Source organism: Rhinopithecus roxellana, chromosome 12 (genome assembly GCF_007565055.1).
Source record: "Rhinopithecus roxellana isolate Shanxi Qingling chromosome 12, ASM756505v1, whole genome shotgun sequence".
Taxonomy (NCBI): Eukaryota; Metazoa; Chordata; class Mammalia; order Primates; family Cercopithecidae; genus Rhinopithecus; species Rhinopithecus roxellana.
Genome location: NC_044560.1, coordinates 75144053 through 75170636, shown reverse-complemented (window position 1 = coordinate 75170636; position 26584 = coordinate 75144053). Strand labels below are relative to the sequence as shown.

The 26584-nt window shown below is 41.4% G+C and overlaps 1 protein-coding gene across 1 annotated transcript in view; it reads right to left on the bottom strand.

Moving 5' to 3' along the window:
• Nucleotides 1-26584, bottom strand: part of LOC104669312 (putative zinc finger protein 56) — a 67885-nt gene that overhangs the window by 20997 nt on the left and 20304 nt on the right. The window contains exon 2 of the mRNA XM_030942329.1: nt 3543-3667. Coding sequence (XP_030798189.1) covers nt 3543-3667 — 125 coding nt within the window. The remainder of the gene's footprint in view (nt 1-3542; nt 3668-26584) is intronic.

The window sequence follows — 26584 nt, the reverse complement described above, 5'->3', positions numbered from 1 at the left end:
ACAGATCAAAGTCCTGAAAAATATTCAATCTTTCCAAAAATAAAATGGGAATTTCAATTGCTCAAGCCTCTTGTAACAAGACAGCTAAAGGTTGCCGAGACCAGCTCGATCAGGGAGACCCTAACTCAGTGGCGCTAGAGGAATTAAAGACACATACACACAAATATAGAGGTGTGTAGTGGGGAATCAGGGGTCTCACAGCCTTCAGAGCTGAGAGCCCCAAACAGAGATTTACCCACATATTTATTAACAGCAAATCAGCCGTTAGCATTGTCCAAGTTCATCTCCAGCTCCAGAAGAACCTGGGAGATGCCTTACTCCAACTCGTCCGGCTTTTCGCTACTGGCCTTCACGATCTTGGCACTTGAACTGAATATGGCCTTCTCCTGGGAGAACTTGCTGAGCGCTGGCTTAGGTTCTACAGATACTAAATTAACTAAAAGTATCCTTTAAGGGAAATGAAGGGATGGGCCAAATTAAATGAATAGTTTGGGCTAGTTAATTGCAGCAGGACCATGCCCTTAAGACACAGTTTGCTCATGCTACTATTTGTAGTTTGAGAATGCCTTTAAGCGGTTTTCCACCCTGGGCAGGCCAGGTGTTCCTTGCCCTCATTTCTGTAAACCCAGAAACTTCCAGCTTGGGCGTTAGGGCCATTATGGACATATCGCAGTGCTGCAGAGATTTTATTTATGGCCAGTTTGGGGGCCAGTTTATGGCCAGATTTTGGGGGACTTGCTCTCAACAAAAGGTGGACCCTACTGCAGACCCAGCAGCCTTGTGACCAAGCTATAACTCCTCCACTACAAATTCAGAGAACATTCTATCACTCTGAGGACCCAACAAAAGAAGATATTTACCTCCTGGAACCAGTTTATAAAAGCTTGAGGAGTTGATTCTTTAAATTCACAGAAACCAATACAAAACTGTATTGTGTCCATTGTCAATGCTTCTGTTTTAACATTAGGACTAGAACTGTGCAGCAGAAGAATTAGTCAAAAGCATTTTTAAAAAGCCATTGAGCCTGGGCATGGTGGCTCATGCCAGTAATCCCAACACTTTGGAAGGCCAAGACAGGTGGATCACCTGAGGTCAGGAGTTTGAGACCAGCCTGGCCAACATGGTAAAACCCCATCTCTACTAAAAATACAAAATTAGCCGGGTGTGGTGGCATGCGCCTGTAATCCCAGCTACTTGGGAGGCTGAGGCAGGAGAATTCCTTAGAGCTGGGGAGGTGGAGGTTACAGTGAGCTGAGATCACACCACTGCACTCCAGCCTGGGTGACAGAGCGAGACTCTGTCATTTAAAAAAAAAAAAAAAAATTGAAACTGAAGACAAGCAAAAAGTTGCTGTTTGTGGATATGATCTTATTCTAAAAAAAAAAAAACAGTACATTAAAATTTGTCTAAACTGCCAGGTGCAGTGACTCATGCCGGTAATCCCAGCACTTTGGGAGGCCAAGGTGGGTGGATCATTTGAGGTCAGGAATTTGAGACCAGCCTGCCCAACGTGGTGAAACCCCATCTCTACAGAAAATACAAAAACTAGCTGGGTGTGGTGGTGCACACCTGTAATCCCAGCTACTCGGGAGGCTGAGATGAGAGAATCACTTGAGCCCAGGGTGAGGGATTGGGCAGAGGTTGCAGCAAACTGAGATCACACCACTGCACGACAGAGTGAGACTCTGTCCCAAAAATATGCAACTTATCTAAACTAATACAGTCAATAAATTAGCAATTATAAAATTAACATACAAGTTATGATTCCATACACTTAAACCATCTAATACAACAGAAAAAAATCTTATTTATAATAGCATTAAAATAATAAATTTCTGAGAACAAATTTAAGCAAGGAGGTAAGAAATCTGTGCAATTAAACATATAAAATATCAATGAAAGAAACTAGAGAAAACACAAATAAATTTAAAAATATTTTATGTCTATTAATCAAAAGAATAAATATTGTTAAAGTGCCATATTATCTAAAGTAATCTATGGATTTAATAAACTTCCTATCAACATTCCAGTGACATTTTTTCACAGTAATGGAAAATAAAAATTTAAAATTTACAAAAACTACAATCAACTTTGGATAGCCAAAGCAATATTGAGGAAAAAGAACAAAGCAGAGGAACATCATACATTAAGACCACAGTAATAAAAACAGTATGGAATATGCAGAAAAGTTAACCAAAAATCCAATGAAACAGAAACCACTACGCTCACACATTTCAGATATGATGCAAAAAGAGAATGATGATACTTCTCTGGATAAAAAATAGTTCAACATAGAGTCTCTCATACTTATGCAGATATTGGTATGTTCCCTAAAACAATGAAAAAGCAGTCAGATTGTGCAGTCTCATATATGCCATGAAGAGGACTTTGGTTCTCACTGTAAACTTCAAGGAAGGTTACCCAAGGAAAAGTAGAATCCTTAGAGAATTTAAAAGCATAAGACAGAAGATGCTCCTATGTGAGAGAAAAATTAGAAAACAAAAACAAAAAAAACAAAAAACCTCAGGCTTCCTGGAAACTATTTGCTCTGGAACACAGCTTTTCAAATCACATTTCAAGGACAGCCTTTCTTTTTGACCTTTGGCTGCTCATTGGTGTCATCTGTTTTATTTACTTTCACCTACCTGGGGGTTTGGCTACCATCTCAAGCCTCTTCATATTGCAGGGCTCTTTGCCTCACTCCAGACAGGTGATCAGGTCTGGGTTAGTGAGAACAATAACTGTTTTATTAAAAATAAATAACATGTATCATTCTTATATTCTCCAATTACTAATCTACTACTGTGCTCATTCAAAAGGATGTAATAGAATATCCTAGAAAATTAACCCCAAAATACTAATTAATGAAAGAAAGTTCTAGTTGGGTGTGGTGCCTCACGCCTGTAATCCCAGCACTTTCAGAGGCTGAGGCGGGTGGATCATGAGGTCATGAATTCAAAACCAGCTGGGCCAATATGGTGAAATCCCATCTCTACCAAAAATACAAAAATTAGCCAAGCATGGTGGTGCACACATGTAGTCCCAGCTACTCAGGAGGCAGAGGCAGAAGAATCGCTTGAACCCGGGAGGTGGAGGTTGCAGTGAGCTTAGATCATGCCACTGAACTTCAGCCTGGGCAAGAGAGCAAGACCCCATCTCAAAAAAATTTTTATAAATATTTAGAAAATATTTTAAATTTGTAGGTACTTAATTTTACCACCCAGTACTCATGAATCAAATATTGGTGGTGGCAAATAGATCTTATGATATGGGCAACAATATTTTACGTAACTAAATTTCTGGAATTACCACTAATCTGAGTGAGGGATACAGATCAGCTCAGAAATGTGGAAAGTTCAGGTCAAGATGAAACATCTTGAAGAAATTCTTTTCTACACAGACCAATCCTCAAGATTTCCTTGAAAATATGGATCAGAAACTCATTTATGCAAAGCATAAATTACCAAAAATTGTTCTATGAAAAAAGAGAAATGAAACTTTTAGGGTATATTAGGAATTGTGTATTAATGTTATTCTCATCCAAGAAGACCAGGTTTCTGTAGTTCTCTAACATCACTTTCCTATACAAATCCTGCTGAGCAGTGTCCAGGCATTGCCACTCCACCAGAGAGAATTCTATGGCCACATCCCTAAATGTCAGCAGCCCCTGAAGCACACACACACGCACTCAGACACACAGACACACACATACACATACACACACACACAGACACGCATATATTTACCAAGTGACCATGGGCTGAATTTATCCTTTGAATTAAAGTGAAATAAGAGAGTAAAAAGAAATGATTCTGACTTATAGGAGGGATTAAAATTATCCAATAATTTTCAACACAAACATACTCTCTAATGTATTCTCTAACTCTGAGAAAAGACAACAGCTTAAGATCCACAACATCAGTGTATATGATACTTTTCTGGATAACAAAGTATAAAATTAAGGGCATAAACAGCAACATGTACCCTTCAGAGTGCTGTATTTACATCATAAAGAATAAGACGTGTATATTTTTCAGACAAAAAAAGACATGTTGAGTTAGAAGGTACCTCTCAGATTTAAATATGTACAATAAACAGAAGATGTTGATATGCAAGTTTTTATTTATCAGAAGATCTGGAATAAAGTCTGAGCTTTTGAATTTCTAACAAGGTCACTAGTAATGCCAATGTTTTTGGGCCAAGAAGACTATTTTATCAAACATCCAGTAAGTGGAAGAGCCTGCATTTTACCCAATTTTTCTGACCTGTAAAAAAAGATAAGAGCCGTCATTTGCTTTATTGAGACAGAGTCTCGCTAAGCCACCAAGGCTGGAGTACAGTGGCACAATCTCGGCTCACTGCAACCACTGTTTCCCGGGTTCAAGTGATTCTCCCCTCTCAACCTCCCAAGTAGCTGGGATTCCAGGCACCTGACATCATGCCTGGCTAATGTTTGTATTTTAGTAGAGACACTGTTTCACCAGGTTGGCCAGACTGGTCTTGAACTCCTGACCTAGGGTGGTCAGCCTGCCTCCCAAAGTGCATGACTCACTATGTCTGGCTGTGCCTTCCTTTTGCAAAGACAGATTTATGTAAAGTAAACCAAAGAAAAAAGGGCAGCTGCCAGATTAAATATGATGCTTTATGTACATCAGCTGAATAAAGATAATAATAAAGAGAAAAATAATTAATTCCATGGATTAAAAAAAAGTCAGAGCTCTTTAACAAAGTAAATCATTAACATCAACTGCATTAGAACAAATTTTTACGATGTGCTGATGCACAGAGAAGAACATACCATCACTGCCAAAATATTGCCCCTCAAAAAGTAAATTATAGGCTGAATTTAACCATATAAAAACATCAGTTTTAAGCGAAGTTCAAGATACAGCTATATCCCATGTTCTGTAATTTTTAATGTAATTTTAAGTAGTCTTTCTTTAGCACCCTAGAGAGTGGGTGTCTCTTAATAATTTATTTCAGAACTTTCGTGGTAATAAATGCCATCCTGTTTAAATAAGCATTTTATTAATCCTGTTCTTCATAGAGCTAGTGGAGAACATAGATGGAACCTCAACATTACATGTTCTTTATCTTTACTAAAAATCCCAGCTTTCCCCCAATAGAAATCTTGAGTATCCACATCTTCCCATGTTCAACAGCTACAAAGGAAACATGTAAAATATTGCAGATAATACATTCATGGTAGGTATTCTGTAGGAAATATAAGAAGCCATGATGTAGAGAATGTAGAGAAGGCTCTGGTATATAGGAATGAAATGCAGAGATCCTTTGGCAAGCACAACACTTTTTTAAAGTAGTTAAAACAAACTCATTAGGGGAAAAGAAGCACAAGCAGAGGAGTAGAGGTTTGCAAGGACTAAACGTATGGCGCTCCAGGAGGCAGAGTGGACACAGCCCTTCATCTGAGACTTTCAGGTGAAGAATGTCATGAAATGCTAATCATGAGCCCATGGGGAGCAACATCAGCATTGACAGGGGACTTGTTTAAAATACTTATTCATGGACCATTCCCAAACGTTCAGATTCACATTACATAGAGCGGGACCGACATTACCAAGTGATTCCTGAGTTCATTAAAGCTTGAGAGTCAGTGCCTAACTTTGAATCTGAAGAAGAAAAAAAAAAAAAGGCATTTCCCCTCTTTCTCTCTTTCTCCTCCTCTGGGAATCCTTTTCAGAGGACTTTCTCTGGACAAGTTACAGCTGCATCTTGAGAAAAAGTTTTTAAAGGTGTCGGCACCACCTGTTTACCTGTGAGCCTCAAACACACAGAAAAAAGAACTAAGTCCTGCAAAAAAAAAGCCCACCCATTTCTATCCTTTATAACAGAGGAGATTCAGAAGCAGTGAGCTGCTCCTTAGATATAAAAATACATTTCTCTTCTTCTGTCCTCAATTTCCCTTCCCTGCCACAAAAAGCAGCCATTTCTGCTACAGTAATGGAAATAAATGCCACACTGACCTCTTCCTATCAAACCCAAACAGAACAGGCCGTGTGACCACATTTCAGTGCAAAGGTGGAACTTAACTCTCATGAATGTATTCTGAACCCCCCCACTTAATTCTGGCCCCACCTTACAGTCACATGAGGCACTTCATTACAACATGAATGCTTTCACCTAGACCAATAAACGGAACCTGTGGAAAGGGCACAAGTAAAATGATTTCTGCAAAGTGGCCATGGAATCCTAATGAGAAGTCTGGGCTGATAACCACTTAGCTAGACACTGACTCTCAAGCTTTAATGAGCTCAGAAATCACGTGGTAATGTCAGTCCTGCTCTATGTAATGTGAATCTGAACGTTTGGAAAGGGTTCATGAATGAGTGTTTTAAACAAGTCCCCTGTCAATGCTGATGTTGTTTCCCCTGGGCTCATGATTAGCATTAGAGAAAGCAGGCACAGCACAGTGTCCCTTACACTCCACACTCTTGTCAGAAAACACATACTTCTCATACAAATGAATACAACAAATCTCTATCTTAACGTTTTACATTATTTGCTGGCTCTTTAAAGTTTACAGAGGAAACAGAAGGGAGCAATGTTGGAATAAGTCTGTATTTGGAAAACAACATGTACACATGTACTAATGCAATGTTTATTGAGCAGGTACTATGTGCTCAAGAGGATGTTATAGAGCCCTGTGCTGGGAACAACACATTATGTAATATAATCCTCATAACACCTTTGAAGTTGATACTCAGTGTTCAATAATTCTCAGGATTTAGATGAAGGGTCCAGCATTATGATTTCTTCCTCTGCTTCTCTGTCATTAATTTTCTTTTTTTGAGATGGAATTTGGCCCTTGTTGCCCAGGTTGGAGTGCAATGGCGCCATCTCAGCTCATAGCAACATCCACCTCCCTGGTTTAAGTGATTCTCCTGCCTCAGCCTCCTGAGTAGCTGGGATTACAGGCATGGGCAAACACACATGGCTAATTTTGTATTTTTAGTAGAGATGGGGTTTCTCCATGTTGGTCAGGCTGGTCACGAACTCCTGACCTCAAGTGGTCCGCCTGCCTCGGCCTCCCAAATTGCTGGGATTACAGGCATGAGCCACCATGCCTGGCCCTCTGTCACTGATTTTTTGTTGTTGTTGTTGAGATGGGGTCTCACTCTGTTGCCCAGGCTGGAGTGCAGTGGCCGGATCTCAGCTCACTGCAAGCTCCACCTCCCGGGTTTATGCCACTCTCCTGCCTCAGCCTCCCCAGGAGCTGGGACTACAGGTGCCCGCCACCTCGCCTGCCTAGTTTTTTGTATTTTTTTTTTTAGTAGAGATGGGGTTCCACTGTGTTAGCCAGGATGGTCTCAATCTCCTGACCTCGTGATCCACCCGTCTCGGCCTCCCAAAGTGCTGGGATTGCAGGCTTGAATACAGACAGATAAGAGGGACATAAGAGTTTAATGTAGTTTATTTTTTGTGTTTATATTTACTTGTTTGGCTGGCCCTCTGTCATTGATTTTTTAAAAATATATAGGATACAAACTAAATATAGACAGGTAAGAGGGACATAAGAGTTTAATGTAGTTTATTTTTTGTGTTTATATTTACTTGTTTGGAACTTGGGGAACTACTGGATCTGCAGGAATAGAAAACAAATTGCTAAATAGAATGTTTCTGTAAGCACTTGTTTTAATACAAAATTTAAAAATTATGATCTTAAAATCTATACAATATAAAACCATACAATATAAAGATGTATAGTTTATTTTTTCTTATTTATCTGCTTTTCAGTTTCAGGAAATTGTGAGCACCAGCTCTGGAAAGGCAGCAGGATTTACCAGCTAAAACTCTGATCTTTATAATTCAGTTTTGTAAGACAAGACTCTAGAGTGTGTCCAGACCTAAATAAGGCCTCCAAAAAGAGTGAATCTGAACAGAACTGGGGCAGTGAGAGGACCCTATGTAGAATTCTGTTCACCGTGTCACTGGGGTATTTCTAGTTCTGTTTTTCCTAAGCTTACCTAAGAAAAACTTAAATTCCAGAGTTTATGTAACTTTAATCTATTTTTGCCATGACTCTGTCAATTTTGTAACTTATACTAATTAGTTTTTTAAATGAATCTTTTAAAGTTTTCTGGAATAATTTTTTTTTTTTTTTTTTTTTTGAGGCAGAGTCTCGCTCTCTCGCCCGGACTGGAGTGCAGTGACCGGATCTCAGCTCACTGCAAGCTCCGCCTCCTGGGTTTACGCCATTCTCCTGCCTCAGCCTCCCGAGTAGCTGGGACTACAGGCGCCCGCCACCTCGCCCGGCTAGTTTTTTTTGTATTTTTAGTAGAGACGGGGTTTCACTGTGTTAGCCAGGATGGTCTCGATCTCCTGACCTCGTGATCCGCCCGTCTCGGCCTCCCAAAGTGCTGGGATTACAGGCTTGAGCCACCGCGCCCGGCCTCTGGAATAATTTTATTAGAAGATATATATATATATTCTTAGCAAAGTAAAAGGAATGCAAATAATAAAAGCAACTCTTCAATCCATAAATATTTCTTCAGGTGATAACATCAGAAGCCACACCCAAGTTTTTTTTTTTTTTTGGCACACATCTATTCACTGTACCAACTATATGATGTTTAATTCAACCTTGTATCCGGGTGCTAGTCTAGACTAAAAGTTTCTGGATGGTAAGGACTGTAACTGCTTCATCTATTTTGTGAATGACCATATAAAATGAAAGCAATTAGTTTATCTTTTGAGTCACCAGACCTCCTCTTTGTCTTTCACCAAAGTACCAGGAAACTACAGAAACTCTCATCTGGGTATGAACCAAATTTATCTCTTGTATGAGGGGAAAACCCCACAGGATGACTCCTTTCTCTTACACTGAGACAGAAGCAGAATTAGCCACTCTTGTCAGCCTGACACAGTTCTGACCTGGACATCCTCAAAGATGTCTAGGTGACTAAGAAAGGGTTCTTAGTGTCCCTGGGCTGATGGCCCAATGATAATCCAGGCTAGAGAGATTCATCCAGATTCTAGACAGAAAATGGAACTGCCTCAGTGAAGCTCCACAACCAGGATCACCTGTCTGGATCTGCCAGCTTTTCAGTAAGAATAAAGACAAGAATACTCCAGTATCACATTTAACAGGTAGGTATAGTTGTGATCATGGCTCTGGATACTTTGTGGCCTCAATCTCTCACTCCTAAGATGCTTGTTTATACTTACAGATTCTGTCATGAGATTCTATTTGCTCCTGGAGCCTCTCACATTAACTGTAGCAGGTCACTAAACAAGATCTAAAAAGCTTAAAGAGCCACACTCTCAAAGGGGGGCTTTAAGATTTCTATGTTGACATCTCACAATGCAGAAAATGCCTCCTGTTGGTTCTCTGTACATTCTCAATCCAAAGTTTGGCACTGTCTTGTATATCCCAGGCAGAGGCCAGACCTTATGCTCAGATTCCAGGTGGGATTAACCTGACTCTGCATCCTTGAGTGTTATAGCAAGTGGAGTACAATCAAAGTAGAGACCCCTTCATAGAGGCTGCTGTAGCACATTCTAACTAATATGTCTACCTAAACGGAAAAAAATGAGGCAACATGAATATAAGCAGAGAGTTCATCTGGGCCAAGCTTGAGAACTGTAACCTTGGAGCAAAGATACATCCACCAAAGACTGAACAAATAAGAAAACAAATCCCTGAAGAGACCAATAATAAGCTCCAAAATTGAGTTAGTAATAAATAGCCTACCAATTAAAGGACCAGACAAATTTATAGCTGAATTCTACTAGATGTACAAAGAAGAGCTGGTACCATTTCTACTAAAATTATTTCAAAATATTGAATAAAAAGGGACTTCTTTCCAACTCATTATATAAAAATAGCATCATTCTGATACAAAAACTTGGCAAAGATAAAACAAAAAATAGAAAACTTCAGGCCAATATCCTTGATGAACATTGATGAAAATATCCTCAACAAAATACTGGCAAATGAAATCCAGGAGAATATCAAAAAACCAATCAACTATGATCAAGTAGGCTGTATCTCTGAGGTAAAAAGCTGGTTCAACATACAATTAATAAATGTTACTCATCACATGAATAGAACTAGAGACAAAACCACAAGATTATTTCAGTAGATGCTAAAAAAGGTTTCTGTCCCGACCTGCAGGACAGTCGAACGGACCCTGGAAGGGGGAGTGGGAATGGAGGAGACAAGAAAACAGGAGAAATGGAGACAAGAAAAATAGCCTGATCAAGTCTCGTTTAATGGTGGCAGTGCAATGCCTTATATAGGCTGGCAGAGGAAGAGGTTGGGCCAGGGCGGTGACAGGAGGCTGGGCTTACTCAAATTACAATTGTGCATGCGCCATGGGTTTGTAATTTTCCCGGGCGCGGGATCGCGCCTGCGCCATAGGCTGCATATCTTCCTGGGCGGGAAAAAGTTTGCACGCACGCGGGAAAGGCTTGCCCGCGCGGGAACAGTTTAGGTGCGCGCGGGAAAGGTTAGCGCACGCGCGGGAAAGTTAGTAATGGAGAACCCAGAAATGTGCCATCTTGTCTCCGCTTTGCGGAGATCAAGCAACAGAGGTCGGCTAATTCCGGGCCTCATGGCTCTGGACAGGTCCCCCTTTTTTATATATAATTACGGCTAGAAGATTGTCCCTCGGGAACTGCGCCTGTCTTAGGTTGGAGTAATGCATCTCATCACTGGTACCCGTCATGGGATTAGGCAGTAGCTTATGACGGCCCTCCTGTCTTAGGTTAGTGAGAGATGACACTCTCTTACCCGTCATTGGCTGTCCAGTTCAGCGCATAGGGAAGGTGGTCATAATGGGTGTGAGTATGAACCACCGCGATCTTCTTGTTCTAGGCGATGATAATGGACCTGTATAGGCTTCGCTTGGATAGCCTCGACTTGTTGCTTAATGAATGTCATGAGCTTATTGAAGACCAAAGGTCCTACAGAGAGTAAGAGCAATAGGCAAAGCAGGGGGCCCAGGAATGGCATAAGATAGGGAAGGAGTCCATGGAACCCAGTCCAAAACGGGTTATCGGTTGTTTCTTTTCATCGTTTTTCTAGGTCTTCTTGTAGACGCCTGATTTTATCTCTGACGATCCCGGATTTGTTGGCATAGAAACAGCACTTTTCCTGTAAAGCCAAGCAGATGCCTCCCTGTTCTGCAGTTAGTAAATCTAGGCCTCTTCTATTTTGGGGTACTACTTCTGCCAGAGAATCTACCTGATCTTATAAATCTTGTATAGTACTTGAGATGGCCTGCATATCTGAGATTAATTGGTGAGACAATTTGGTGTATTGAGTAACAGAAACCCCTAGGCCTGTAGCCCCAGTTGCTACGGCAGTAGTTATGCCTAATCCTGCAAGTAAGGGGATAAATTGTATTGCCCTTTTGTTTCTTCCTAAAAAGTGATCTATAGCTGGGATAGGTACAGGTTCATCTCCAGGGATAATGTCTATGTCTGGCAAAAGTGTGGCTAAGACACAGCGTCCTGTCCAGTTAGTAGGTAAATAGGTATAAGCCCTATTATTGCCACATATAAAAACTGAGCTGTTTGGGGCACACAGCGATTGGGAAATATTTACTATGGTGGAACAATTATTGAACTCATTGAATCCTACATCAAGGTCGTAAGTGTTATTAAGGGGAGGGGAGTAGATGCAAGAGGAACTAGGAAATTCTAAAGGTTGTACTTTAAGGGGAGGAATTATGGTGCAAAGGGTATTGGATGTATAATTTAAGTCATTGCTGGGTATAGCAAGAGGAACGGGATCTCCTGATTGCAGACACAGCCAACAGTCATTAGCTAGACTAGAGTTGGAATTGTTAAGCAGGTTATGAGTAGCAGTGAGGAGGTCAAAGGTCTGGGCATCAATTTTCTCTTTCCCTCGGGCTTTAGGCAAGGCCAAGGGGTGGTAGTGAATTTCTGGGTACAGGGACCTTTGCAACTCCTCAAGTTTTTTGTATACCATAATTTCTCGGACCTTGTCTTGTGGTCCTCCTCTGTCAGAGATATGAAGAGGGGGGCGAATATTCCAGCAGACAGGCTGTCCTACAATTCCAGTACAGCCAGCTGATATAAGGTTATTGGTATTTCCTAAAACTGTAGGGACATTGCTGGCCCCTATAGTGGGATTTCTAGTTCTTGTTAAGATAGCAGTATAGTATGTTTTACCGCCAGAGGTACATTCTTGATAAGTAGTGTAGCAGGAACTATGCATAGCAGCCTTAAATGCGTCACAAGGGCAGGTTGTGGTACCCCCTCTGCTAGATATTCTTGGGGTTGACACACACCTCCACTTAAGGGAGTTACAAGGCAGGTATGCTGTGTAAGCAGAGCAGGACACAGTTGAGAGGTACTTAATTGGAGGGGAGGTCACATATCCCCCATAACAATCATAGGGCTTACCGTATCATTGTTGTATATATGTACGGGCCTCATGGGCATTACCAAAGCTGGCATGAACCTGGAATGCTTGGCAGATCAGCACCATGGTCCAGGGGGGCTTGTAGTTGGAGTTCATCTCTGCAATAGAGGAAAAGAGTACTCTCAGGGAGAAAATTACTCCCTGGATTGGCTATTGTTAGGTACCTGTCTCACCAGTCACTCTGGTAGCCATCTGGATGCATCATGAGTTTGAGAAAAAACACAAACTGAGCCTCTTCCCCAGATTAACACTGGGTCTGGACCATGCCATGTGTTGTCTAAGGGGTCTTTCCATTTAACCGTGGAAAATTGTTTTTTGGACTCGGAATGCCAAAATCGATCAGCTGCTGATCTGTTCAGGTTGTCCAAATTTAAAAAATTTAAAATAAAAAGTGTGTGATTAAGGATATTTCTAGGGGTGCCCTTAGTAGGGTACCATTCTCCCTTTTTTATTTTGTCAATGGTGGTTTTTAAGGATAGGTGTGCTCTTTCAACTATTCCTTGTCCTTGAGGGTTATATGGAATTCCAGTAATGTGTTTTATTTGTAATTTAAGACAGAAGTCTTGAAAGGCTTTGGATGTATAGCCAGGACCATTGGCTGTTTTTAGTTGTTTAGGCTTTCCAACTATGGAAAAACAGTGTAGTAAATGAGCTATAACATGTTTGGTAGCTTCTCCTGTTTGTAAGGTGGCTAGTATAAATCCACTAAATGTATCTATACATACATGGACGTATTTTAAGTTACCGAATTCTGAATAATGAGTGACATCCATTTGCCAGATCATGTTGGGAACTAGTCCTCTTGGGTTAATTCCTAAGTGAGGGACTGGCAGGTATGTTACACAGGTCTGACATTGTTTAACTATTTGTCTTGCTTGTTCTCTAGTTATTTTAAACATCAGTCTCAAAGTTTGAGCATTAAGATGGTGTAAGGCATGAGTAGCCTGTGCTTGAGCTAGGTTTGTATTTGTAGCTATGGCTACGGTCTTGGTTGCCATATCAGCCAGTTGGTTGCCCTGGCATAGAGGTCCTGGTAATCCTGAATGAGCTCTAATGTGTCCAAGAAAGAAGGGTGTTGTTCTATTATGTATTAATTGTTGGCATTGTAAAAATAACTCGGCTATATGTGACACATGCTTAATTTGTGCTACTGTCTCAAGTAGAGGTATTGAGTGAACTAAGTATGCACTGTCGGTATAAATATTAAGAGCCTGATTAGGGAAGGCTGACAGCACCGCGATTAGGGCCTGTAATTCTACTAACTGAGCCGAGGTATGGCTGGTTTTGAATTTAACAGTGGTGTCAGCAAAGGTATATGTAGCAGTTCCTGTGGATGACCCATCAGTGAATACTAATAAGGCATTGTCTAAAGGTGTTTTACTGATGACATGAGGGAAGACAAAAGCATGTAGCTTACAAAATTGGACAAGCTTGTTTGGCGAGTAATGGTTATCTAAGTTACCGGCATAAGAGGCGCAAGCAATCAGCCACGTTTCAGTGTTTTGCATTAGCCAATGGATTTGCGGCTTAGAATAAGGTTGTATGATCATAGAGGGTTCAATTCCAAAGTATTTTTTGCTATTGTCTCTCCTGAGGAAAGACAAAAGCATGTAGCTTACAAAATTGGACAAGCTTGTTTGGCGAGTAATGGTTACCTAAGTTACCGGCATAAGAGGCGCAAGCAATCGGCCACGTTTCAGTGTTTTGCATTAGCCAATGGATTTGTGGCTTAGAATAAGGTTGTGTGATCGTAAAGGGTTCAATTCCAAAATATTTTTTGCTATTGTCTCTCCCTAAAATAATTAAATCTGCTATGGCATCATAATAGGGGAGTAATACCTTTTTGGGTGATGAAGGCAAGTGGACCCACATAATAGAGTTATTTTGCCAGAATAAACCAGTAGGCGTCAGTGTTGTGTTAAATATTAAAAAGGTTAATGGCTGTGAATAGTCTATGTTAGTAACAAATTGCTCAGCAATGGCTGCCTCTACTTTATTAAGTGATAAAAGAGCTTCTTTTGATAACGACCTAAGGGACTTAGGGTTGGGGTCACCTCTCAGGGTGTCGAATAAAGGTTTTAAGTCTCCCGTGGTGAGTTTTAAGTATGGCCGGAGCCAATTTATGTCTCCAAGGAGCCTTTGGAAATCATTAAGTGTTTGTAACTGATCTTTACGGATAACGGCTTTTTGATTGGTAATTTTAGGTCCATTTATTTGAAAACCTAAATATGTATAAGGGTCTTGTAGTTGTATTTTTTCTGGAGCTATTTGTAACCCCACTGTGGTTAGTTCTTGCTTGAGTTGAGCAAAACACTGTAAAACTTGTTCTCCCATTTTTCCTGCTATGAGGATATCATCCATGTAATGTATAATGCATATTTGTTTCCATGTCTCTCTAACTGAGTGTATGGCTGTAGCCACATATTTTTGACACAAGGTGGGACTGTTGGCCATACCTTGAGGTAACACTTTCCATTGGTATCGCTTCATTGGTTCTTTAAAATTTATAGATGGTAAGCTAAAGGCGAATCGTTTTTGGTCAGTAGGATGAAGGGGAATTGTAAAAAAGTAATCTTTAAGGTCTATGATAATTTTAAAATATCCTTGAGGGATTGCTACCGGAGAGGGTAGTCCAGGCTGCAGAGCACCCATAAGTATCATGGTAGTATTTATTGCTCTTAGATCTTGTAAGAGTCTCCACTTTCCGGATTTCTTTTTTATGACAAATATGGGGGTGTTCCAAGGAGAGTTGCTTTCTATAATGTGTCCTGCCTCTAATTGTTCCTGCACTAACTGTTGGGCAGCGGCAAGCTTCTCATTGGTTAGTGGTCATTGATCAACCCAAATGGGTTCATCTGACTTCCAAGTGATTGGGTCAGCACTTTTTTGGGGTGCAGGCATGTCAATGGCCACGGTTAAAAATTTCCAAGCCCCCTTTTATCCAATTTTCCTATGGCTGGGATTGGCTGTAAAATGCCATCTTCTCTTTTTCCTAACCCTTTCCCAGGGTGGTAGCCCTGAGCCAACATTTGTGCAGTGACTATATCATTTGGGCTACACATCATGACCCTCATTTGGGAGAGAAGATCTCTACCCCAAAGGTTAACAGGCAAATCAGGGATAACAAATGGCTTAATGAGACCGGAATTACTTTCTTGATCTCTCCAGGTGAGATATTTGGAACTTTGTCTAGGGTTATTACTTTGCCCGATTCCTCGTAAATTTGTTAAGGTCTCTGAAGTGGGCCAACTGGCGGGCCAATCTTGTTGTTTAATAATTGTTACATTGGCCCCTGTGTCTATCAGTCCTGTAAATAAGTTTCCGTCTAGCCATAAGGTGAGAGAGGGTTTTTGATTAGTAATGGGCTGTACCCAGTAGATGTCTGAGGATCCGAATCCTCCCTTTCCCCTTAGGGGCGATTGGACTTTATTAGCTGTTTTTAGCAATGGTAACAGGAGTAACTGCGCTATTCTATCCCCTTGAGGAATAATAATGATGTTGTCAATAGCCTTGGCCATGATTTTGATTTCTCCTATATAATCACTATCAACTATTCCCGGAAAGACCTGTAGGCCTTTCATGGTGACGCTGCTTCTCCCTAGGATTAATCCAAACATGTTTGAGGGTAGGGGTCCATATACCCTAGTACCTAAGGCTTGGGGTCCCATTTCAGGGGTTAATACTGTGTGGGAGGCAGAACAGAGGTCCAATCCTGCACTTCCTGGGGTTGCTCTACTAAGTTGTGAAACGGATTGTTGTTGGTTGGTACAAAACTGACCACCCCATAAGCTTGTTTCGGGGCCTGGGGCCGGCCCCTCAATCCGTTTCCCTGTTGAGGTGCTAGGGGATTTCCTTGATTGTCAATTTTAGATTTACATTCGTTGGACCAATGTTTTCCTCTTTTACACCTAGGGCAGAGGCCTGGAGCTTTTGCCTCTAAGGTCTTAGCTAGCTCTCCCTTACAATCCCTAGTGAAGTGTCCCATTTTTCCACACTTGAAGCACCCCTTGCTATTCTTATTTTTACTGGCGAGGAAGTCTTTTACGGTTTGTCCACTAAAGGCAGCAGCCATAGCCAAACCCTGTTGATATGAGGGCCCTATGTCTGAACAGAGGCGGATGTAACCTGTTAAGTCTGTTTTCTTTCTATAAGTTCTGATTGCTGCCTGACAAGCTGGGTTAGCGTTTTCGTAAGCTAGCTGTTTTACATAATCCACCCCTGCCTCGGCATTTCCAAATATTCTGCTGGCCGTGGTTAAAAGTCTATGTACAAAGTCTGCAAAAGGCTCATCAGGCCCCTGTTTGACCCCCATGAGTGAGGCTCCTGGATCCCCCTTAACAGGAAGTTTTCTCCAGGCTTTGGTAACCGCTACTTGGATTTGAGAAAACAGTCCAGGATCGTACTGCATCTGAGCATCGGTTTCTGTGCAATTACCCGAGCCAGTTAGCATATCAAAATCCCAACCATTTCCGGCTTGTTGGTTTCTCTTGGCCGTAGCTCTACAATTTTCATAAAATTCTGACTTCCAAATCAGATGGTCGCCTCCGGAAAGAACTGCTCTAACTAAGGTATTCCAATCTATGGGAGTGAGCCAATTTTCAGCCACAGATTCGACTATGGCCAGGGTGTATGGGGCAGTAGCTCCGTATTGCGAGACAGCAGTTTTTAGTTCTTTTATTACAGTAAATTCAACCCATTGTGGTGTCTCCAGGCTCGGCCCTGCGCATCTGTAGTTTCCGTTACTGGAAAAACATCTCAAGGAGAGGAATCCTCACTATCCCTACTACCAAGCGACCTTCCTTTTGGGACATGCTGTCTGGGTCTCTGAGGGTGAGAGTGTTTCTCTATTCCTTTAGGGTATTGAACGCTCTCACTTCCTGTCCTTAATTTCTGCAATCTAGTGATTAAAGACTGATGTAGTTCTTTGAGCTTTATTTGCTCTTCAAGCTGTGCAATTTTTTCTCTAAGCTCCTCTTTTGGTCTATTACTGCCATAACTGTGGGGGCAGAAGCCTTATTATAGGGAGGGGGATAAGTAAGAGTTTGTGGCCAGTCAGAATTATGATATTTTGCTGCCTCTTCCTCTAAATTATCCCAGTCTACTTCTGAAGGGTTAAGGTTATTTTTACTTTTGTTTTCATTAGTTGTAGGTAAAACTGGGTATTTTTTGGCCTTTTCCTTATTTGATGTTTCTATATTTGTTATCGAGGGGACCCCAGCCTCTTCCTCATCGCTTTGTAGCAATATAAGGTCTATTTCTTTGTTAGGTATGGATTTTTCGAGGTCGGTTTGGGAACTGCCTCTTAATATTTCCTCAGTTTGAGTAACCACCGCCATTACCTCAGGATCTTTTTCTTTTTCCTTTTTATCTATTATATCTTTGATTAGATTCCAATAAGAAAAGGCTGTTATCGGAACCTTTTCTGGTCCAAAAGTACTATAGTAATCTTGAAAACAATCTCCCACCCTACGCCACCTCTTTATGTTAATGGTTCCCTCTTGTGGAAACCAAGGGCAGGTATCTTTTATGAAATCAAAAAACTTAAATAAATCATTACTTTTAACCTTTACTCCTTGTGTTTTTAAGGCCTCTTTTAATTGTCCTACATAAATTTGATGTTGGCTCAATTCTTGTCCCCTAATCAGACACTGTTACTCACCTCTGGTTCCAACGCGGCAGGCTCCCGCGACGTCCGGAGGAATTTCTTCCACTTTTACTTTCGGCCGACTTTACTGCCTTCTTCCTCACTTCTTCCCCCGTGTCCAGGTCCCTGTTCGGGCGCCAGGTGTCTCGACCTGCAGGACAGTCGAACGGACCCTGGAAGGGGGAGTGGGAATGGAGGAGACAAGAAAACAAGAGAAATGGAGACAAGACAAATAGCCTGATCAAGTCTCGTTTAATGGTGGCAGTGCAATGCCTTATATAGGCTGGCAGAGGAAGAGGTTGGGCCAGGGCGGTGACAGGAGGCTGGGCTTACTCAAATTACAATTGCACATGCGCCATGGGTTTGTAATTTTCCCGGGCGCGGGATCGCACCTGCACCGTAGGCTGCATATCTTCCTGGGTGGGAAAAGGTTTGCGCGTGCGCGGGAAAGGCTTGCGCGCACGGGAACAGTTTAGGCGAGCGCGGGAAAGGTTAGCGTGCGTGCGGGAAAGGTTAGTAATGAAGAACCCAGAAATGTGCCATCTTGTATCCGCTTTGCGGGGATCAAGCAACAGAGGTTGGCTAATTCCGGGCCTCATGGCTCTGGACAGGTTTCAATATAGTTACCATCCTTCATGTTTAAAACCCTCAACAAACTAGGTATTCAAGGTACACACATCATCTATGACAAACTTAGAGCCAACATACTAAATGGACACAAGCTGGAAGCATTCCTCCTTGAAAACTGGCACAAGACAAGAATGCCTTCCCTCAAAACTCCTATTCAACACAGAACTGGAAGTCCTGGCCAGAGCAATTAGAGGAAGTCTAACTATCCCTGTATGCAGATGACATGATTATATATCTTCAAAACCCTGCAGTCTCAGCAGAAAAGCTTTTTAAACTGGCAGACAACTTCAGCAAAGTTTCAGGATACAAAATCAGTAGCATCCCTGTACATCAGCAACATCCAAACCAAAAGCCAAATCAAAAACATAATCCCATTCTCAATTACCACAAAAAAAAAAAAAAACCAGAATATCTAGGAATACAACTAAAGAGGGAGGTGAAAGATGTCTATGACAAGAACGACAAAGCCCTGCTTAAAGAAGTCAGAGATGACACAAACAAAAGGAAAACCATCTTATGCTCATGAATAGAAAAGATTAGTATCATTAAAGCGGCCAAACTGCCCATTGAAATTTACTGATTTAATGCTATTCCTATCAAACTACCAGAAACATTAACAGACCCCCCAAAAAAACTGTTTTAAAATTTATGTAAAACTCAAATGAGCCCGAATAGCTAAGGTAATTTTAAGCAAAAAAAAAAAAAAAAAAAAATGAAGGTCTTACATTACCCGACTTCAAACTGCACTACAGGGCTACAGTAACCAAAGCAGCATGGTACTGGTACAAAAACAGAATCATAGAAGAATGCAAAAGAACAGACAACCCAGAAATAATGCCTCACAGCTCCAACTATGTGATCTTTGACAAAGCTGAAAGCTGACAAAAGGAAAGTGGGAAGCATTCCCTATTTAATAAATGGTGCTGGAATAACTAACTAGCACTATGTTGAAGATCGAAACTGGTCTCTGTCCTTACACTATATATAAAAATCTAGTCAAGATGAATTAAAGACTTAAATGCAAAACTTAAAATTAAAACAAAAAACACTGGAAGGCAAATAACCTAGAAAATACCATTCTAGGCATAAAAACTAGCAAAGATTTCATGATGAAGATACGAAAAGCAATAGCAACAAAAGCAAAAATTCACAAATGGGACCTAATTAAACTAAAGAGCTTCTTCACAACAAAGGAAACTATCGACAGACTAAACAACCTACAGATTTTTTTTAAAAAAGGAAAACTATGCTTCTGACTAAGATTTGATATCCAGAATCCATAAAAAACTTAAGCAAGTTTATGAGAAAAAAAAAAAAAACCTCATTAAAAAGTAGACAACAACCATGAACAGATGTTTTTCAAAAGACAAAAATGTGGCTAACAAGTATATTTTTAAAATGCTCAGGCTGGGTGTGGTGGCTCACACCTGTAATCCCAGCACTTTGGGAGGCCAAGGCAGGTGGATCACGAGGTCAAGAGATCGAGAACTTCCTGGCCAACATGGTGAAACCCCGTCTCTACCAAAAAATAAAAAAAAATTAGCCGGCATGGTGGCACGCACTTGTAGTCCCAGCTACTCAGGAGGCTGAGGCAGAAGAATTGCCTGAACCCAGGAGGCGGAGGTTACAGCGAGCCAAGATGACGCCATTGCAATCCAGCCTGGGCAAGAGAGACACCATCTCAAAAAAAAAAAAAAAGAAAGAAAGAAAAAAACACAACAACAAAAAATGCTCATCACTAATCATTAGAGAAATGAAAAAAAAAAATTACAGTGAGATACAATCTCACACCAGTCAGAATGGCTGTTGTTAAAAAGCGAGTAACAGGCTGGATTAGTTGGCTCAAATCTGTAATCATGACACTTTGAGTGGCTGAGGCAGGCAGATCACTTGAGGTCAGGAGTTCCAGGCCAGCCTGGCCAACATGCTAAAACTTCATTCTAATAAAATACAAGAATTAGCGGGGCATGGTGGTGCATGTCTATAGTTTCAGGCACTCAAGAGGCTGAGACATGAGAATCACTTGAACTGGGGAGGCGGAGGTGGCAATGAGTTATCACACCACTGCACTCAAGCCTGGGTGACAGAGTAACACTCTGTCTAAAAAAAAAGTCAATAACAGATGTTGGCAAGGTTGCAGAAAACATGGAATGCTTATACACTGTTGGTGGGAGTGTAAATTAGTTCAACCGTTTGTGACAAGCAGTGTGCCAATTTTTCACAGAACTAAAAACAGAATTACCATTTGACTCAGCAACCTCTGAATTGGGTATATATCCAGAGAAATATAAATTATTCTACCATTAAGACATATACACATGCATGTTCTCTGCAGCACTGTTCACAATAACAAAGACATGGAATAAACCTAAATGCCTATCAATATAGCCTAGATTGAAAAAAATATGGTATGGTTGGGTGAGGTGGCTCACCCTTGCAATCCCAGCACTTTGGGAAGCCTAAGCAGGTGGATTGCCTTAGCTCAAGAGATCAAGACAAGCCTGGGCAACATGGCAAAACCCCATCTCAACAAAAAAGAAAAATGAGTCAGGCATGGTGGTGTGTGCCTGTAGTCCCAGTTACTTAAGGGGCTGAGGTAGGAGGATTCCTTGAGTCTTGGAAGTTGAGGCTGAAGTGAGCCAAGATTACACCACTGCACTTCAGCCTGTGTGACAGAGTGAGACACTGTCTCCAAAGAAATAAGTGAATTAAATGAAAGATTTAATAAAAATAAAACATGGTACATAAACATCATGGAAGACTATGTGGCCATAAACAAAACAAAACAAGATTAAGTTCTTTGCAGCAACATGGATGGAGCTGGAGACCATTATCCTTAGAAAACTAATGCAGAAACACAAAACCAAATGCATGTCATCATTTATAAGTAAGAGCTAAAATACAGAAACACATGGACATAAAGAAGGAACAGTCACAAAGGCCTAGTTGAATATGGAGGATGACAGGACAGAGGATCAATTACAAAAAATACCTGTTTGTGGTGCTACGCTTAGTACCTCATTGACAAAATAATCTACACCAAATCCTCATGACACAATTATACCCATATAACAAACATGGGAATTATTACGAAGATGGCCGAATAGGAACAGCTCCAGTCTCCAACTCCCAGCGCCAGCGACACAGAAGACCGGTGATTTCTGCATTTTCAACTGAGGTACTGGGGTCATCTCACTAGGGAGTGCCGGACAATCAGTGCTGGTCAGCTGCTGCAGCCTGACCAGCGAGAGCTGAAGCAGGGCGAGGCATCGCCTCACCTGGGAAGCGCAAGGGGGAAGGGAATCTCTTTTCCTAGCCAGGGGAACTGAGACACACAACACCTGGAAAATTGGGTAACTCCCACCCCAATACCGCGCTTTAAGCAAACGGGCACACCAGAAGAATATATCCCTCACCTGGCCGGGAGGGTCCCACACCCACGGAGCCTCCCTCATTGTTAACACAGCAGTCTGCGGTGATCTAACCGCAAGGCAGCAGCGAGGCTGGGGGAGGGGCGCCCGCCATTGCTGAGGCTTAAGTAGGTAAACAAAGCTGCTGGGAAGCTCGAACTGGGTGGAGCTCACAGCAGCTCAAGGAAACCTGCCTGTCTCTATAGACTCCACCTCTGGGGACAGGGCACAGCTAAAAAAACAACAGGGGAAGCAGCAGAGGCCTGAGCGGACGTGAACAACTCTGTCTGACAGCTTTGAAGAGAGCAGGGGATCTCCCAACATGGAGGTTGAAATCTGAGAACGGACAGACTTCTCAAGTGGGTCCCTGACCCCTGAGTAGCCTAACTGGGAGACATCCCCCACTAGGGGCAGTCTGACACCCCACACCTCACAGGGTGGAGTACACCCCTGAGAGGAAGCTTCCAAAGTAAGAATCAGACAGGTACACTCGCTGTTCAGCAATATTCTATCTTCTGCAACCTCTGCTGCTGATACCCAGGCAAACAGGGTCTGGAGTGGACCTCAGGCAATCTCCAACAGACCTATAGCTGAGGGTCCTGACTCTCAGAAGGAAAACTATCAAACAGGAAGGACACCTATACCAAAACCCCATCAGTACGTCACCATCATCAAAGACCAGAGGCAGATAAAACCACAAAGAGGGGGAAAAAGCAGGGCAGAAAAGCTGGAAATTCCAAAAATAAGAGCGCATCTCCCCCTGCAAAGGAGCGCAGCCCATCGCCAGCAATGGATCGAAGCTGGTCAGAGAATGACTTTGACGAGATGAGAGAAGAAGGCTTCAGTCCATCAAACTTCTCAGAGCTAAAGGAGGAATTATGTACCCAGTGCAAAGAAACTAAAAATCTTGAAAAAAGAGTGGAAGAATTGACAGCTAGACTATGCAGTCAGACAATGCAGAGAAGGTCATAAACGAAATGACAGAGATGAAAACCATGACACGAGAAATATGTGACAAATGCACAAGCTTCAGTAACCAACTCGATCAACTGGAAGAAAGAGTATCAGCGATTGAGGATCAAATGAATGAAATGAAGCGAGAAGAGAAACCAAATGAAAAAAGAAGAAAAAGAAATGAACAAAGCCTGCAAGAAGTATGGGATTATGTAAAAAGACCAAATCTACGTCTGATTGGGGTGCCTGAAAGTGAGGGGGAAAATGGAACCAAGTTGGAAAACACTCTTCAGGATATCATCCAGGAGAACTTCCCCAACCTAGTAGGGCAGGCCAACATTCAAATTCAGGAAATACAGAGAAGGCCACAAAGATACTCCTCGAGAAGAGCAACTTCAAGACACATAATTGCCAGATTCACCAAAGTTGAAATGAAGGAAAAAATCTTAAGGGCAGCCAGAGAGAAAGGTCGGGTTACCCACAAAGGGAAGCCCATCAGACTAACAGCAGATCTCTCGGCAGAAACTCTACAAGCCAGAAGAGAGTGGGGGCCAATATTCAACATTCTTAAAGAAAAGAATTTTCAACCCAGAATTTCATATCCAGCCAAACTAAGTTTCATAAGTGAAGGAGAAATAAAATCCTTTACAGATAAGCAAATGCTTAGAGATTTTGTCACCACCAGGCCTGCCTTACAAGAGACCCTGAAGGAAGCCCTAAACATGGAAAGGAACAACCGGTACCAGCCATTGCAAAAACATGCCAAAATGTAAAGATCATCGAGGCTAGGAAGAAACTGCATCAACTAACGAGCAAAATAACCAATTAATATCACAATGGCAGGATCAAGTTCACACATAACAATATTAACCTTAAATGTTAATGGACTAAATGCTCCAATTCAAAGACACAGACTGGCAAACTGGATAAGGAGTCAAGACCCATCAGTCTGCTGTATTCAGGAGACCCATCTCACATGCAGAGACATACATAGGCTCAAAATAAAGGGATGGAGGAAGATCTACCAAGCAAATGGAGAACAAAAAAAAGCAGGGGTTGCAATCCTAGTCTCTGATAAAACAGACTTTAAACCATCAAAGATCAAAAGAGACAAAGAAGGCCATTACATAATGGTAAAGGGATCAATTCAACAGGAAGAGCTAACTATCCTAAATATATATGCACCCAATACAGGAGCACCCAGATGCATAAAGCAAGTCCTTAGAGACTTACAAAGAGACTTAGACTCCCATACAATAATAATGGGAGATTTCAACACTCCGCTGTCAACATTAGACAGATCAACGAGACAGAAAGTTAACAAGGATATCCAGAAATTGAACTCATCTCTGCACCAAGCAGACCTAATAGACATCTATAGAACTCTCCATCCCAAATCAACAGAATATACATTCTTCTCAGCACCACATCACACTTATTCCAAAATTGACCACATAATTGGAAGTAAAGCACTCCTCAGCAAATGTAAAAGAACAGAAATTATAACAAACTGTCTCTCAGACCACAGTGCAATCAAACTAGAACTCAGGACTAAGAAACTCAATCAAAACCGCTCAACTACATGGAAACTGAATAACCTGCTCCTGAATGACTACTGGGTACATAACGAAATGAAGGCAGAAATAAAGATGTTCTTTGAAACCAATGAGAACAAAGATACAACATACCAGAATCTCTGGGACACATTTAAAGCAGTGTGTAGAGGGAAATTTATAGCACTAAATGCCCACAAGAGAAAGCTGGAAAGATCTAAAATTGACACTCTAACATCACAATTAAAAGAACTAGAGAGGCAAGAGCAAAAACATTCAAAAGCTAGCAGAAGGCAAGAAATAACTAAGATCAGAGCAGAACTGAAGGAGTTAGAGACACAAAAAACCCTCCAAAAAATCAATGAATCCAGGAGTTGGTTTTTTGAAAAGATCAACAAAATTGACAGACTGCTAGCAAGACTAATAAAGAAGAAAAGAGAGAGGAATCAAATAGATGCAATAAAAAATGATAAAGGGGATATCACCACCGACCCCACAGAAATACAAACTACCATCAGAGAATACTATAAACACCTCTACGCAAATCAACTAGAAAATCTAGAAGAAATGGATAATTTCCTGGACACTTACACTCTTCCAAGACTAAACCAGGAAGAAGTTGAATCCCTGAATAGACCAATAGCAGGCTCTGAAATTGAGGCAACAATTAATAGCCTACCAACCAAAAAAAGTCCAGGACCAGATGGATTCACAGCTGAATTCTACCAGAGGTACAAGGAGGAGCTGGTACCATTCCTTCTGAAACTGTTCCAATCAATAGAAAAAGAGGGAATCCTCCCTAACTCATTTAATGAGGCCAACATCATCCTGATACCAAAGCCTGGCAGAGACAAAACAAAAAAAGAGAATTTTAGACCAATATCCCTGATGAACATCGATGCAAAAATCCTCAGTAAAATACTGGCAAACCGGATTCAGCAGCACATCAAAAAGCTTATCCACCATGATCAAGTGGGCTTCATCCCTGGGATGCAAGACTGGTTCAACATTCACAAATCAATAAACATAATCCAGCATATAAACAGAACCAAAGTCAAGAACCACATGATTATCTCAATAGATGCAGAAAAGGCTTTTGACAAAATTCAACAGCCCTTCATGCTAAAAACGCTCAATAAATTCGGTATTGATGGAACGTACCTCAAAATAATAAGAGCTATTTATGACAAACCCACAGCCAATATCATACTGAATGGGCAAAAACTGGAAAAATTCCCTTTGAAAACTGGCACAAGACAGGGATGCCCTCTCTCACCACTCTTATTCAACATAGTGTTGGAAGTTCTGGCTAGGGCAATCAGGCAAGAGAAAGAAATCAAGGGTATTCAGTTAGGAAAAGAAGAAGTCAAATTGTCCCTGTTTGCAGATGACATGATTGTATATTTAGAAAACCCCGTCGTCTCAGCCCAAAATCTCCTTAAGCTGATAAGCAACTTCAGCAAAGTCTCAGGATACAAAATTAATGTGCAAAAATCACAAGCATTCTTATACACCAGTAACAGACAAGCAGAGAGCCAAATCATGAATGAACTTCCATTCACAATTGCTTCAAAGAGAATAAAATACCTAGGAATCCAACTTACAAGGGATGTCAAGGACCTCTTCAAGGAGAACTACAAACCACTGCTCAGTGAAATCAAAGAGGACACAAACAAATGGAAGAACATACCATGCTCATGGATAGGAAGAATCAATATCGTGAAAATGGCCATACTGCCCAAGGTTATTTATAGATTCAATGCCATCCCCATCAAGCTACCAATGACTTTCTTCACAGAATTGGAAAAAACTGCTTTAAAGTTCATATGGAACCAAAAAAGAGCCTGCATTGCCAAGACAATCCTAAATCAAAAGGACAAAGCTGGAGGCGTCACGCTACCTGACTTCAAACTATACTACAAGGCTACAGTAACCAAAACAGCATGGTACTGGTACCAAAACAGAGCTATAGACCAATGGA